The 15,264-nt window shown below is 40.6% G+C and overlaps 1 protein-coding gene across 1 annotated transcript in view; it reads left to right on the forward strand.

The window, feature by feature from the left end:
• Positions 1-15,264, forward strand: part of LAMA1 (laminin subunit alpha 1) — a 103,692-nt gene that overhangs the window by 30,475 nt on the left and 57,953 nt on the right. The window contains exons 5-12 of the mRNA XM_033077008.1: positions 2,575-2,754; positions 5,465-5,554; positions 6,013-6,130; positions 7,173-7,351; positions 10,099-10,204; positions 10,696-10,856; positions 13,721-13,861; positions 14,702-14,875. Of these exons, the coding sequence (XP_032932899.1) occupies positions 2,575-2,754; positions 5,465-5,554; positions 6,013-6,130; positions 7,173-7,351; positions 10,099-10,204; positions 10,696-10,856; positions 13,721-13,861; positions 14,702-14,875 (1,149 nt within the window). The remainder of the gene's footprint in view (positions 1-2,574; positions 2,755-5,464; positions 5,555-6,012; positions 6,131-7,172; positions 7,352-10,098; positions 10,205-10,695; positions 10,857-13,720; positions 13,862-14,701; positions 14,876-15,264) is intronic.

Below are 15,264 nucleotides of genomic sequence, written 5' to 3' on the forward strand. Positions count from 1 at the left end.
ACATTTTGCCAGTTTGGCTGCTAGATTTTTCTCAGGTTTGAAGAGATAGATCTGCTTGACTCTTAAGTTCTGTTGTTTGCCTCATTTGTACTGCTTGAAGATCTGATTCCGGCAATTTACATAATCAGTTTAGGACTAATGATGAATTGCAAGGCTTTAGCTGCAGTTGTTTGAAAATGGTCTTGAGTTACGAAGGACAAGTAAGCCAAAAAGGCATAATACAGAAATACCAGGGTGTATAAGTTTATATAACCAATAAACTAGCCAAATTTAGCAGTGTGCAAGGAGAATCATGATATTTCTTCTTTAGTATCTTAGTCAGTATCCCTTCTGTTTCTCCTTTTTTTGCTTGTTAAGATTCTTCTACAGTCTCTATAAAGATTTAAGTGTATTGCCATGAAATTTCTACTAGTAGAATTTCTAGACAGCAGAATTTCTACTGTTCAGGCTTTTAGAGTAAAAAAGTGAGTTGTAATTTACATTTCATCACTTAAAGGCACTACTTAGGCATAGTGAGAGTGTATATTAGGCAGAAAAGACCATGTAAAATGAAGTGGCATGAGACACATGGGAAGTAAGACCAGTTGGTTGTGACAGGCTTTTCTTGATCTTAAAATCTCTGGTTTCCAAGTGATAAAAAGCAAACACTTGTGTTAGAAATTCCGGTGCCATGGTTGGGTCCTGCTCTCTTTGGTGAGGAAATCAAAGGATTGCAGCGAGCCCAGCAAATTCTATGTCTGTACTGAAAGGTAAATGAGAGTAGGATGTGATGCCCTATGCTGAAGTTGTGTTCTTCTATAGTTGAGCATATATGTGTTTATTTTCTTCAGTAAAATGAGTGCAGTGATATTTGAATATTTGACTGATAATTCTGCCTTGTAATTCCCAGCAGAAAACAAAACTTCTGAATTAATATGTCACAACCAATTTGACTGAAGAGAACAGACTGAGATGTGGTGGGCATGTTCAGTCTTCAGTTGCATGGGTACAAAGAGGAGAAATCTCTTCTGTATGTCTGTGACAGGATCCAATAAGAATTCTGAAATTGCAACAAGGAAAAATGTTTTCGGGATTAGGAGTATTTCTAGCAATAAAGCCTGGGCCTAGAACACATTGACTTGGAGGGTTGTAAAGTCAGCACTAACACTGGTCTTCAAAAACAGATTGGTCATCTATCTAAAAAACTCTAGTAAATTCTGCTTTAGCATAGGAAATAGACTAGAAGAATTGTTTGTATTTCTATGAGAGCTGAATATTATATCAGGTGCTTCTAATTTTCAAGATGAGACCTGGGAAACATTCTGGTTTTCATAACTGTTATTCTGCCATTGAAAAATGGATGAGCTATCAGAAAAGTGGAAATCTTTGAACACACTATGTTAGAATATTAAGAAGGAATGGTGCTAATCAATAAATGTCAAAATTATAATTTTGGGAATGTGACCTCCATTACAAGTTTCTGTTTGTATGTCTTTTAAAAAACACAGTTACTCTCTAGGGAGCCCCTAGCTCCATTACAAAATTGAGGTTTTTTTTCTTTAAATTAATAATAATAAAAAAATCTATAACATGTAAGAATATTTTCAGAGGGACAATTTGCCAGTACTGTACAAAGTTGAAATTATAAATTCAAGAGTAGTATATGAGACAAAACTGCTCTTTATAAATGAGAATATGTCATGCACTCTGAAATGCAGCTGACAAGCCCAAACATGACCCTTTGTTATGGACACCAGGTGAACTGTTGAACACTTTTCTGTTGTCTGTAGGGTAGGGTCTTGTTTTCTATTTCTTACATAAAATGGAACATAGGGGACTATATATATACTGTATATATGTATATACTCTATGTATTGTCATAGGGGACTGTATCCTCATGTGTTCCTAAGTAGCTTTGGAAAGAAGGAAGCGGCTGTTGCTAGAAAAAACTGTGCAGTTTGATACCAAAAGTCATAGTAGGGCCAACTGGAATTGTGCAAGAGAGATGTAGGTCAAATGAGTGGGTTTGTGATGACAGCCCCTTGCTTTCAGCTGTCATCCCTATTGTGGCTTCCCACTGCATTCTCTTATCACTGAGTACTTGCTGATTGTGCAGCCCTGTCACTGCTAAGTGCAGGAATGATGACCCCAGACTGAGTATGTGAATCAGATTGTGCTTTGTAATAAGATCTTTCTATTTGCAGAGAAGAAATCTGTAAAAACAAAATTGAGTTTATGGCTAGAGTTACATATTCCATCTTAATGAGGGGGACGAAGGAAGACTGTAGGACCCAGGGATTCACCTTGATACTGTACCTTGTTTTTTCTCATTTTATCTCCACAAGAGCCCAGGACACTTGGGACTATGATGAGCTGATAATGGTGGTTTCAGAACAGTGTGAGTCAGGCAGCAGGAATTTTACTTGCAGGTAGACAATGGGGAAATAAAAAGAACTCCAGGTAGTTTAACATGTCACCATCCTGAGTTGTTGGGAAACAAGATAAGTTCTGTGGTTTTGAGTCTCAGACTGATGTTTGTTGTGATAATAAATGAATCACAACTATGTTTGTGACTAAGCCAGCCTTTCTTTCCAGATTCACACGTCACTGATCAATGGTAGGCCTAGTGCTGATGATCCCTCACAGAAGCTGTTGGAATTTACTTCTGCACGATACATTCGCCTTCGACTGCAGCGTATTAGGACTCTGAATGCTGACCTCATGACTCTCAGCCATAATGATCCTAAGGAGCTAGACCCTATTGTTACCAGAAGGGTAAGATGGTTGTTCATAAATGGTCTTCAGTACAGCTTGATTGAAGAGTTTGTTCTGACCTATTTGAGAAGGAGAAGTACTTTATCGTTGTCATTGGGAGTGGGTTCGATAGGTTGTTAAATAATTCTTGCCTTGCCTTTGACACCATTAACAATATCTTGTCATAAACAGCTTTTAGGAAAAGATTTTCAGGATGGTTTTTATTTGTTTTATTTTTATTTGTTAGAGTAAATGATTTTTACTAGGAGCAGTGTTTATAATACTTTTTCATCAAGATACAAAATATGATTTGGCTGATGGAGATGCCACTTGTGGTTGCTCTTGACGCAACTGCAGTACTTTTGTGGTGTATCATGGATTTCAGGACCCAGTGCTGCAGTTCATAAACATAATGTTTTGAAAACATCGCTATTGTGTATTTTCATGTCTTATAAGAATTTTCTTTGTTATTTAAAGGCTGTTATAATCAATTGTTTTAGAGCCTGTGAATTAATGTAAAAATTTTATAGAATTCCAAGAGTATTGACTGATTTCCAGATTGGATACTGAAACTGAGCCCCAGGCTTAGACTGACTTCTTCAGCTTTTCACATAAATTCAATATTTGAAGTCTAAACAGTTCTGCAGGATTTCTGCTTTCTATCTTGCCATTTTGATCATCTTAATTTGCCTGTGACTCATAGGTTAACACTTCAGAGGCCTCAACTTTTTCTGTGCAAGTAGACTTTCTGATGAGAACAGGAGAACATGAGAAGTGTTTCTTCCTTCCCTTCTTTTGTAGCTCTTTTCCTTGAAAAACATCTGGAGGCGACTCTTCCTTGTGCAGCAGCAGGATTCTTGCAGTTTGTGGCTTCTCTTATACAGGGAATTCTTGTGCTGTCTGCGTAGCTGAGCACAGAAGGGAGGAAGGAACTTGGATTTGGTCAGGGCTTAGTGGGTACTTTCAAGGTGTCCATTCAGCTGCAGCACTTTAAAGTGTAAAATCTGGATGGTTTGCATTTTCTGTCAATGGGAATTGCTAGCGTGGAGACTGCAAGAGCAGAATATTGGACAGTAGCTGCTCCATCTGTGCCATGCTGGCGACAGGGAAATGCACAACCTGAGAGGTGAGATGATCCCACAGAGCAGGTTGATTTTTGGATCTATCAATAGTATTGGCATATCAAGACATACAACCCAAAAACTAAAGTTTGGCATGGAAGCATATAAACATACATCTGAGAAGCAAGAATTTGGAGGACAAACATTGTGACTGGTTTTGTAGCATATACAGTTTGGCAATCCAGAGCTTTGTACTTCACCTAGCACTGCTTTGTGCAGTTCTGCATGAAAAACTACATCTATTGGCCAGGGTTCCCAAAGTCTCACCTTGAGTCTCACTTTGTTGTACAACCAGCTATAAGAAAGATAACCACTTCCAGCTTTCTGGATGCTGTTTTTATTGACTTTGAAGCTATTACTATGGTTGTTCATACCAATTATATTTAGTTTCCTGTACATAGTCTTGAAAAATGGCCAATTCGGATTCTGAGTGTTCAACAGCACCTTTATTTCTGTGTTCTTTTTATTTATTTCTGTCTGTAGCATTTGATTATCACTTGTCTCTCATTCAACTCCAAGCTGCACACAGCTGCTGTGAACCATACACTGTCAGAAAATAGGACAAAGGAGATGAAGCAGGGAATGCAGTGAGAAATTAAATTCTGCTTTTGTCCCCTTCCTTTTTCAGCCTGAACCTCCTTCTTTGTAGTTTAGGACTTACTGTTCATGATAAGTCTCTGAATTATTTTTGTAGTTCATGCCCATAACACTAAAATCCTCCCAAAATAGTGAACATAAGAAATTTAAGACCATAAAAAAATAAGTATGAAGTCAAAGAAGATAGTTTGCTCCAACTCCAAGAGCCTTCAAAGAAATAACAGTCAGCATGTCTGACCGCCCAGGGCTACCTCTCTTCCTGAACTAGCTGACATTAGGGTTTCTAGGTCTGAGAGCATTGAACTCTTCCCTTAGAAGTATCCTCAAAAAGAGTTTCTTGTTCATTCCCCTGTAGTACATACTTCCCAGGATACAAACAGGCCAACCATGTTGATACTGCAGCTGTAACTGAACCCAGATGGTCATTTCCTGCCTCTTCTTTGCCTTGAAAATTAAATCCTTTCCTTATGCATGTTGTTTTTGCTCACCACCTGGCAGTATTAATGGATAGTATTCTGCTGTATCTGCAATTTTTAAACTAAGAGTTTGGCTAGAATATTTCACTGGATACACAGTAGCAGCAAAGAGCTAGTCTAGAAATGAATGTGCCAAGGGGTTTTAAGGGTGGGAGAGTTCCCATCTCAAGGAAGCATACTTTTAGTCCCTGTTCTGACTCTAAAATATTGCAATTTTTTTTCTTTATGGCTTCCTGTAGAGTGAAAAAGGTCACATTTGGTGGTCTTTTTCAAAGCTGAGGAATTTTACATATGTACTTAAAAGTTAAAAATCAGTTGGTGTTTCATACCAATAGGGAAAAACACAGGAAAAGTAAAAACTGCAAAAATTGAAGGTTTCCCCAAATGGCAAATATTTTCAAATATGTCTTTAATTTTTCAAGACACAGAGTAGTTGAATGCTGGCATTTTATTTTGCAGAGTAGGGCATGGAAATACATGGAAATACATGTAAATGTCTTTTATTCATACCTTTCTCACCTTTGTTATTTTTTGTAGTACTACTATTCAATAAAGGACATCTCTGTTGGTGGCATGTGTATTTGTTATGGCCATGCTCGAAGCTGCCCTTTGGATGAAATCACAAAGGTATTCTTTAATCTCATTATTTTTGCAAAACAACTCTTCCAATTAAAAAAAATCCTAAGGAGAATGAGAAAGAGGAAGCTAAATAATTTGTATGCATCACCCCATTGCATGATGCATACAAATTATTTGCTATATTTTTCTTTTTTTTTTTTAGGGGAAGCATATCTGGGTTTTGTAGTGTAACTTTCTTGAAGTAAACTCTTTTTCTTTGGCATTGAATTTAAACAATTCAATGGACACAAGACACTGTCTTGAAGCACAAGAGATTTGCCCCTCCTGTTCTGGAAAGGCTATTCCCTAGTAGTTGATGTACCATGGTAGAGAAGTTCAGTGCTACTTGTAGGGTATTTGTGCGTCATGCCATTTTTGGGAGTAAGATTGATACTGGGCAGACTTTTGGAAAAACTGATTAAGCTATCCATTAAAAAAATTAAAGAAAGTGGATTTTTTATTCTTAGAAATTGCAGTGCCAGTGCGAACACAACACATGTGGAGAGAGCTGTAACAAGTGCTGTCCAGGCTACCACCAGAAACCATGGAGACCAGGAACCCTTTCTGCTGGGAACAAATGTGAGAGTAAGTATGCACAGGAATTTAGGTAGTTTCATGTTGTCTTACTATTCTCTTGTTTGAGGTTGCTTTCGTATAGATCTGTACTTATTCCCCAGAAAAATCCGCAAACTTTTAACTGTGTTGATGGGATTTTTCAAAGGTAGAGAACCTACTTCAAATTGTAAATGTTTAGATGGCTTTCAATAATCTGTTCAGTGTGATTCCTTGGCTAGTGGAGTTGTGATGTAGTATAGCTTCCAGAATCTCTTTTTCAAAGGGACTTGGGGATTTACTGTATTCCTGTAGAAACTAGCAGATTTGCATCAATCATTTTGTTAGCCACTTGAAATGCAAATTTCATCAATTGATCATAAATTTTGTCAGATAAAAACCTTTGTTCTGATAACAGGTGTTTTGAAAGAAACTCCTTATTGGCCAATTGCACTTCAGATTGTCTGACAGATTGACTTAGGCTGTGCCAGTATGGCTGAATGGGTTGCTAGGGCTAGTTTCTGCATTTTCTCACTTCACATTACTGATGCATAGCACAAGCTGCAGATAATGAAGAAGCTATTGGATAAAATTTAAAGGTCTGGATGGAAAAAGTAATTTTAGTCGATGCCTTTGGTCAAGTCGTAATGTCACTCTTCAAACTAAATTTTTTGTATTTTTTTGTTGACCTCTCATATTTTGCCTATAATATGAATAAGAGAAGAATTAGACAGGTTTTCATCTGTAACACAGAGGACAGAAGAAGGAACATTATTGCTAGTTGCAGACATCACTGTTGAAAACAATCCTGACAAGATTGTTTTGTAGGATACAGAATTTTAAAACAGTGCTGTTAAAATGATAACAGTGGTTTTGAAATTTGCCTACTTGCTAAGAAATGCAGTGTATTAAATCTGATGAAGCATGTGCCATGGTTAAAGGGAAAAAACACACTTTTGAGGTCAATTGATAGCTCTTCTACTTACATTTTCAATTTTGAAAAATGTCAGTATTATAGAAAATGTTACACAGTGCGAATAAGAAAAAAATTGATTTCTTTTCCATTTCTTCTCAGAATGTAACTGTCATAACAAAGCAGAAGATTGTTATTACAACCAGAGTATTGCAGATCAGAAAAGGAGCATGGATATTCATGGCCAGTATATAGGAGGTGGTGTGTGTTTAAACTGTACTCAACATACTGCTGGGATCAACTGTGAAATGTGTGCTGATGGATATTTTAGACCACACAAAGTAAGCTTTAGAAAATACCATTCTAATGTTTGGTGAGCATGGTATCATGCCTATTTCAGCTGATTGTGGTTAATATATTTTTTTATCCGTTGCAAAATAATTAAGAACGATCAAGGGGTTTTTTTTGTAAATGACATAACACCAAAACTTTCAGAAAAAAAACTAAAATGGTTGTCCAGTTGTGTGGGAGTGTAAGTCAAGTTGCTGGAGAAGAAAATTGTGAGTGAAGATGGCACTTGATATCCTAGTGTGGAAATGTATATGTTTTGATAGGAAAGCCATTTCTCCTGTGGATAAAGTTCTAGAAAGGTCCAAAGCAGTTAAGTTTCACTGTCTTCAAAAGTGCCAAAATTGTGTACCATCCTGTATTAGCCCATTTCAATCTGTGTTAAAAAGGACCTGGCTCAAAGATCAGAATCTTTGGCTCATGAGATGTTGCAACAAATGCTCTCCTTGATATGATTTTTGCAGAACTTGTGCTCTCCGAGTGTACTTTCCAGTGTCAGTCTTTGGAAAAAAGGCATAAACGCTACAAGACATTTGTTAAGATGTGCCTGATGGAGTTAAACAGATGAACTTATACAAGTTAACGCTGTATGTAACAGCAGTGTTAGGAGTCTCTGTATGAGATATTCTGAACTAAATTTCTACTCCACATAGTCTTGCTTTGGTACGTTCATGCATATTTTGGAAAACCATTACTTTAAATGGCATAAATTGGTGCAGAGAGCAAGGGTGAGTCCATAGGAGTATGGCTAGACAGCAGGTACAGCTCATCCAAAGGAAGTACAGTAGTTTCACGAATACAAGCCGCACGGATTATAAGCCGCACTTCCGGTGCCTCAACAATGTTGCTGTCTTTGTCAATAGATAAGCCGCACCCCGAATATTAGCCGCACTTTTGTTCGTCGCGAGAATCCGTGCGCAGCTTTCACAAATTGGCCAATTAGTAACAGGATCGCGGCATAGAGGGCTTTACTGGCTCGGGGCGGGGCCAGGAAGGCTCGGCCCGCTCATGGTTGCTGACGGGGCCGGCCGGGTGGTGCTGCAGCCGCCGCCGGGCTCACTGGCCCCCCTCTCCCGTCAGCACCGCCTCGCCGCTGCGTTATTTACGTACTTGCCCTGCCGGCGGGCCAGCCACTGCCGCCGCTGGCAGGCATGCCGGCCGCCTCGCCGCTGCGTTGTTTACGTACTCGCCCTGCCGGCGGACCAGCCACTGCCGCCGCTGGCAGGCATGCCGGCCGCCTCGCCGCTGCGCTGTTTACGTACTCGCCCTGCCGGCGGGCCAGCCACTGCCGCCGCTGGCAGGCATGCCGGCCGCCTCGCCGCTGCGCTGTTTACGTACTCGCCCTGCTGGCGGGCCAGCCACTGCCGCCGCCGCCGGGCTCGCTGGCCCCCCTCTCCCGTCAGCACCGCCCCGCTACCGCGTTCCCTAGCCCTGCCGGCGGGCTGCCGCCGCCCCGCTCGCCGGCCGCGCCGCGCCGCGTTCCCTAGCCCTGCCCGCCGCCGCCCGGCTTGCCGGCCGCGCCGCGTTCCCTAGCCCTGCCGGCGGGCTGCCACCGCCGCCGCCCGGCTCGCCGGCCGCGCCGCGTTCCCTAGCCCTGCCGGCGGGCTGCCGCCGCCAGGCTCGCCGGCCGCCCCCTCCCGTCTGCACCGCCGCCGCGTTTCCTCGCCCTGGCCGGCACTGCAGGCCCCCGCACCGCCGGGCTCCCCCACGCTGCTGGCCCCGATTCTGCTGGGCTTCCCCCGCTGCCAGGCAGCCCCACCCGCCGGCCTTCCTGCTTCTGCCATGCTCCCCTGCACTGCTAGCCCCAGTTCTCCCAGGCTCCCCCGCCCTGCTGACCCGGCTCTGCCGCCCCCCTGCCCCGCCCTGCTGGCTCAGGCTCTGCCGCCCGCCCCCCACACTGCTGGCCCCGCCTCTGCCAGGCTTTCCCACCTCTGCCGGGGCCGGCCGGGCTCCAGCTTGGCTTGGGGCTGCCGCGGGCTCTCACTTCCGTGTTGGCAGCTTTTAGAATTTTGTTAATGTATTAGCCGCCCCGGAATATTAGCCGCACTTCCGGCTTTCCACCAAAATTTTGGTCAAATTGGTGCGGCTTGTATTCGTGAAATTACTGTAATTGGAGTCAGAGATTGTCTTAGAGTTGCTGTAAGAAGCGTTGAAGAAAGATTTTCAATCCACTCATAGCCATTAAATGTGTATCTAGAGGTCATTACTGATTTGCTTTACAGCTGAAGCACCTTGGAGGACAAATTTCCCTGCAAAACCACAAAATCTTACCATATGATTTGCACTGCCTTGTATTTCAAAGATTTATAGATCATGAAGTCAGAATGAGTCTGTATTAATAGATACATTGAACACAGAGCCAAAGATTTCTTTAATTTCCTTCCTCTTTGAACCAGAATATCTTTGCAAAAGGCATCCACTCTTGTCTTAAACATTTCCATATCTTTTGGCAAACCTTCACAGTAGTTAATTGCTGTTACTTTAAGAAAACGTCTATTTATGCTGAATGTGTCACACTTCAGCTTCCAGCCATTAGCAGTTACTCTATGTTTGTGCTATTGACAATCAACTTTTGTTCCCACATTTAAGCATTTTCTAGACTGCAATCCCCTGATCCTTCTGCTTTCTTTTTCCTGTCTTTATTCGTTTTAGCTTTGATGATTGAAGACAGGAAACTGATGAAACTTTACTTTTCCCAGTTGATAACTTGAGAATTTGCCAGAGTACTTTTATTTTATAGGTTTCTCCCTATGAGGATCACCCCTGCTATCCCTGTGACTGCGATCCGTTCGGCTCTCTGAGTTCTGTCTGTGTTAAAGACGAGCACCATTCTGACTCTCAGCGTGGTAAGGAAGCAGGAACTACATTTTCCCTAAACCTCAAGTCTGGCTGTAGGTCACTGAAGTCTGAGAGTACACTATCCATTTTTGAATGACTGCCTTTTAGGTACCACTTCTAAGCACTGGTAAATCTTTGGGAAGGTGAGGCTGAGGCATAATGTAGTTTTATGATTTTAAAGTATGTCAGGACCCTGAATGTGCTCTCCGTTGGGGGCTGTAGTCTCCTACTATGTAAAACAATGTGAAGTCTTGAGATCCAACACTGTGAATGCTGTTACAGCTGACACAAAATGCATTTTGCTGCAGTTTCTGTGCATTTGATTCCTTAAATATGAAAAATAGGTGGTGAGACTGACCTTGGGCCAAGTGTGTGTGGAATATGACATGAGTGTAATAAAAAAGGAATGCTTAATTATTTGCACTGTCTGAGACATCTTGAATCCAGCCTATTGCCCACTATGATATTTTTTTTCTCTTCTCTACTTTTGCTCTTCAAGGGACTTTGCCAGGCCAATGTCAGTGCAGGGAAGGTTATGCAGGGGAAAAATGTGATCGTTGTGCATTTGGGTACCAGGGCTACCCAAACTGCCTGCGTTGTAACTGCAGCCTGGTTGGTAGCATTAATGAAGATCCATGCACGGAGCCTTGTCTTTGCAAAGTGAGTATCAAACTGCCATTTGTGTTCAACATGGAATCTGTGGTTTATTAACTCCTTTTTAATAGTGAAATCTCGTTAACTGGGAAAATCACTTTATAAGAAGTAAGCTGGTGTACACCTGACAGCCCAGAACTTAAAACTACTAATTATTCTCTATACTGAAAAATACAGTAATTTATGTTGAGTAGTTCCATATGTTGCTAATGCAACATCTTCTATAATAATGGGCCAGACTGACATTAAAATGAAATAAAACCTGTACATGTGTGAGGCAGGCACAGAGAGTGAGTATGCCTAGCTGGGTTTGGTTTTAGGAGTGAGCTGAAACTTCTCTTCAAAGTCACTGATTGCTTGCAAACAAATGTTGTGTTTAAAACATCTGCTTTGTGTGAAGAAACAGCAGGCATTTGAAAGAACTATTGGAACATTTGCACTAGACATATGTATGAAATATGATTTAATTGTTCAATTACAAAATATAAACCATAAAAATGTTTAAAAAGAGAGCAGTTTTGCAACATTTTATTTTTTTGGTAAATATCCAAACCTCTTAAAATTTCTTGCAGCTGTAGATTCCACTGAATTTTATTCCAAAACTGTGTTAATATTTAAAGAAGTTACTTAATTTTCTGAACCAAATGTTAGAGTAGTTTATGTATTTGTTGCCAAATACGATAGTGAAGAGGATAACATGGTTTGTTTGACAATTCTTCTGAAAATTGAGTCCCTTTGCATAATTCTTCTGATCCAAAAAAGCAAACCTATGTAAATAACAGGACTCTGGAAAAATGAAATGGCTCCAATCATCAATTTAAATATAAAAAGGAGATACAGGCCTGATTTTGAGCTAGGGTAACACTGTATCAACCAATGCAGCTAATTAGTGAAAATTTTGGCAAAAATTGGGCTAGTTTTTCAGTGCTGCTGTGGGCATGGGCCTGGGATACAGAAATTTTAGGCCAGATCACAAAGAGTGTCACCAGCCAGTGGACCACCAATGGAGATGAAAGAAGAAAAATTGTGCGCTCCAAATATCAAATGAAGGAGACAGGATGTCTAAGCCTTTGCAGACTCTGTGAACACAGTAGAAAAAGGTATTCTTTTTTTCATATGGTGCATTTTGTGATATTTGAAATATTCCTGAAACACAGCTCTTGAGGTGTAGTCATTGGCTAAGATTTTTATTTTTCATTAAGGAATAAATAATTTCTGTCTAATAGTGTTAGACATTAAGAAATTGTGATCCAAATCCATCCTGAAGACTGAGAAATAAAAACACTGAAAAGAGCATACAAATACTATTTCTCTAAAAATCCAAGATTTTAAGATCTTATTATCTCAGGGAGCACTTTGCCTGAGATTTTCCCCAAGTTTGCATATGAACAAATAGAAGCAACCATCTTCAACCTTCGAATCAGAACTGGAGATCATAAATTTCTAATGTGCTTTGCAAACACAGGTTATACTTTGCTTACTAAAACACATAACCTGGCTGTCTAGAGAGGTCTTATGTAAACTTGACATGCCAAGTACTGTTCCAGAAGAAAAGACAGTTGGAAGTCTCAGATTTCTCTCTGGTAAGCCTGAAATTTGCTCCATATGACCAGATCTGATGTAGGTCTGCAATCTGGAGTGATTCTTGTGACTGAAGTGAAGGTATCCTGGTAACTGCTTCTGAAAGCAGAATTTGGTCCACAGGCTTTGCATTTCACATGGCAATGCAGTGCTTGTGTAGACCTCCACAAAACAGTAAGAGAGGTGTGATTCTCATGGATGCCTTGCAGTCTTAGTGCCCTAACCATATGCGTCAGGGAACTTTGTGAGGTGTTCTGTAAAGTTCTTTTTGCCTTTGTAGTGGAGTTTTCCCATAATTGAAACCAAAAGTTGAGATTGGAGAGCGGTGTGCATCCAGGTCTTGTCCTGATATGAACCCAGGACATTATCAGAATCCCTGGCAGTAGGAAATGTTCTGTCTCTTAGTATGTAGAAATACCCATGGAGGTCTGCTATTTACACAGCTTTGTGGGTATTGATCAAATATTTTCTCTCCTGGTTAGTTTCTCAGAAGCAATTGTCTAAACTTTTTTTAAGAAATAGCCACATATTTCCTACACAAATTTTTTATGACAAAAGAATAATGAGTGCACCATTTTGGATTTTTTTTCCCCTGTAAATTCTGCCTTGAAAGAGGTTTGTAGCTGGATGCTCTGAATGACTCAATTTGCATGGCAGAAGACCAATGAAAGGAGCTAAAAGAGTGGAGCACTTCTACTTCTGGAGCAGGAATTTCTGGACCTTAGCCAGAGCATATTGGGTGGAAGAGTTGCCAGCTAGCGTAGTGTGGTGTTCTTCCAGGAAGAGATGTCAGCAGTAGTAGGTGTCACAGCTTAAATAGTAAGAGATGGCTGAGAAACTGTTGTCTTGAAGCTGGCTGTGGTGGCTCCAAGAACCTGGCTTTAAAGGTGAACTTTCTGGATTCTGTCTGGTGAGATATCTGAAAGGTAATCCATTTGGATTCAGAAAACATGAGATCTTTTCTCCAGGGCAATCTACAAAGTCAAGCTACGAGAGAAGTAGACTGACAAGCTGGCAGAATCTTTTCAAACCCTGCCTCTGTATTGAAATTTTACTACAATAGAACCCTTGCTGGGGCTTGTTTAGATTTTGATGAACTGGCAAATTCTGATAAATTTTTCCAATCAGTTTCAGTTTTAAGCTTTGAGTCTTATTCAATAATCCTGCTGTGCTGAAATGTGTTTTCTTTTATAATTTCTGAATGCTGTTATGCCTAAATCCCACATAATCCATGGTATTTGTTAGCATAATAATGCTGATGTGAACCAAATGTTATATGCCTTTGACAGGAAAATGTAGAAGGTGAAAACTGTGATCTCTGTAAACCAGGATTCTACAATTTGCAAGAAAGAAATCCTCAGGGCTGCACAGAGTGTTTTTGCTTTGGCGTTTCTGATGTCTGTGACAGTCTTACATGGCCTGTCAATCAGGTATGTATGTTATATCCATGACCTAATATTCTTTCCTCAGGCAGCTGCAAAATGTACTGACATGTGCCCAAGTTAACTGCAAATTCTGGTATATGTCTCCTGACAGAGGAATGGATTTTCAGTATCATTGGGCAGCTCTGAGGTAGTCAGCAAGTCATCCCAGGCTTTGGCCCCGCTGGCTTGCAGTAATATCAGAAGCATTGGGTAGTGAAGGCTGCAATAATGCACTGGAAAAATGAATTTCCTTGCTCTCATACTTATTGGACAAGGCTCTTGGATGTCTGGCGATATGGCCAATACTCTTTCTTTGCAAACAGTGTTTGTAAACATCACTGTCTTCTGATCAGATAGTTCTTGAGTTCCCACCAAATTCCTTGTCTATCTTTGCCACATTTTGGGTCTCCTGTTTTGTGTACAACAAAAAGGGAGGAGAAACATACCAAACTGACTGAAATTCTAAGATGATTGAATAAAACTCTTTCTGTGAGAAGAAAAAAGTTCTCTCATCTTGGGACTGTAGTGTTTGCCTTCCTCCAGCTCAGCCCTATCTATAAATTGCCTTTAAGCCTTTGAAATTCTCTGTTTCTGTCTCAGAGAGCTGCATAGGTATAATGTTATTTTGTTGGAAGGATTAAATCACACTCATCATATTTTTGTTCCTGTCAAATAGAGAGGTGGAGGCCATCCTAGTCTGAAGTGGCATACTCACATATTTTGGGTGTCAGACTTGGCTAATGAAAATGTTTTAAATCTATCAGGTTGAATGAATATCTAGGAAGAGGTGAATGCTTTCTCAGTGACACAACTGCCTGAGTTCCATTAATATTGCTGCTCTTGTAGATTTCAGACATGACTGGATGGCTCGTTACTGATCTGTACAAAGCAAGGAGCGTGCAGCCTCAGCGAAGCCAATTTGATGGACCCCATCAAATAAGTATTAACAACACTGAGGCTGTGAAAGTATTGAAAAATACTTACTACTGGTCAGCACCTGAGGCATATCTAGGAAATAAAGTAAGTACTCAACTAAGAAGTCAAACTCCTTCATTGGTTCTCTGTCTTAAGCATAACCTATCGCTCTAAATATGTAGTTTCTGTAATTAATTGAACATAAAGCTCAGCATTACCAAACTTCTCACTGTATCTCTGCTTTTTAAATCAGAATGTTCTTGTACAGACATTCCCAGTACCCTATTTTTGCTCTTTGAGTTTATCCATCTCCCCTCTTCTTTCCCTGCCTATCCTGGGCACAATATAATCTCTCTTGACTGTTGCTGATCCATATGCTCACATTTCCCATGCACTTGGTTTCTCTCCCAAAACTTACACCTTTTATGCCTTGTCCCAATAACTGTAGATGGTGCTATTAAAATCTCTTACCTGTTTCTTGGACATCTGTTTCC

The sequence above is a fragment of the Catharus ustulatus genome, chromosome 1, assembly GCF_009819885.2.
Source record: "Catharus ustulatus isolate bCatUst1 chromosome 1, bCatUst1.pri.v2, whole genome shotgun sequence".
In the NCBI taxonomy this organism is placed as follows: domain Eukaryota; kingdom Metazoa; phylum Chordata; class Aves; order Passeriformes; family Turdidae; genus Catharus; species Catharus ustulatus.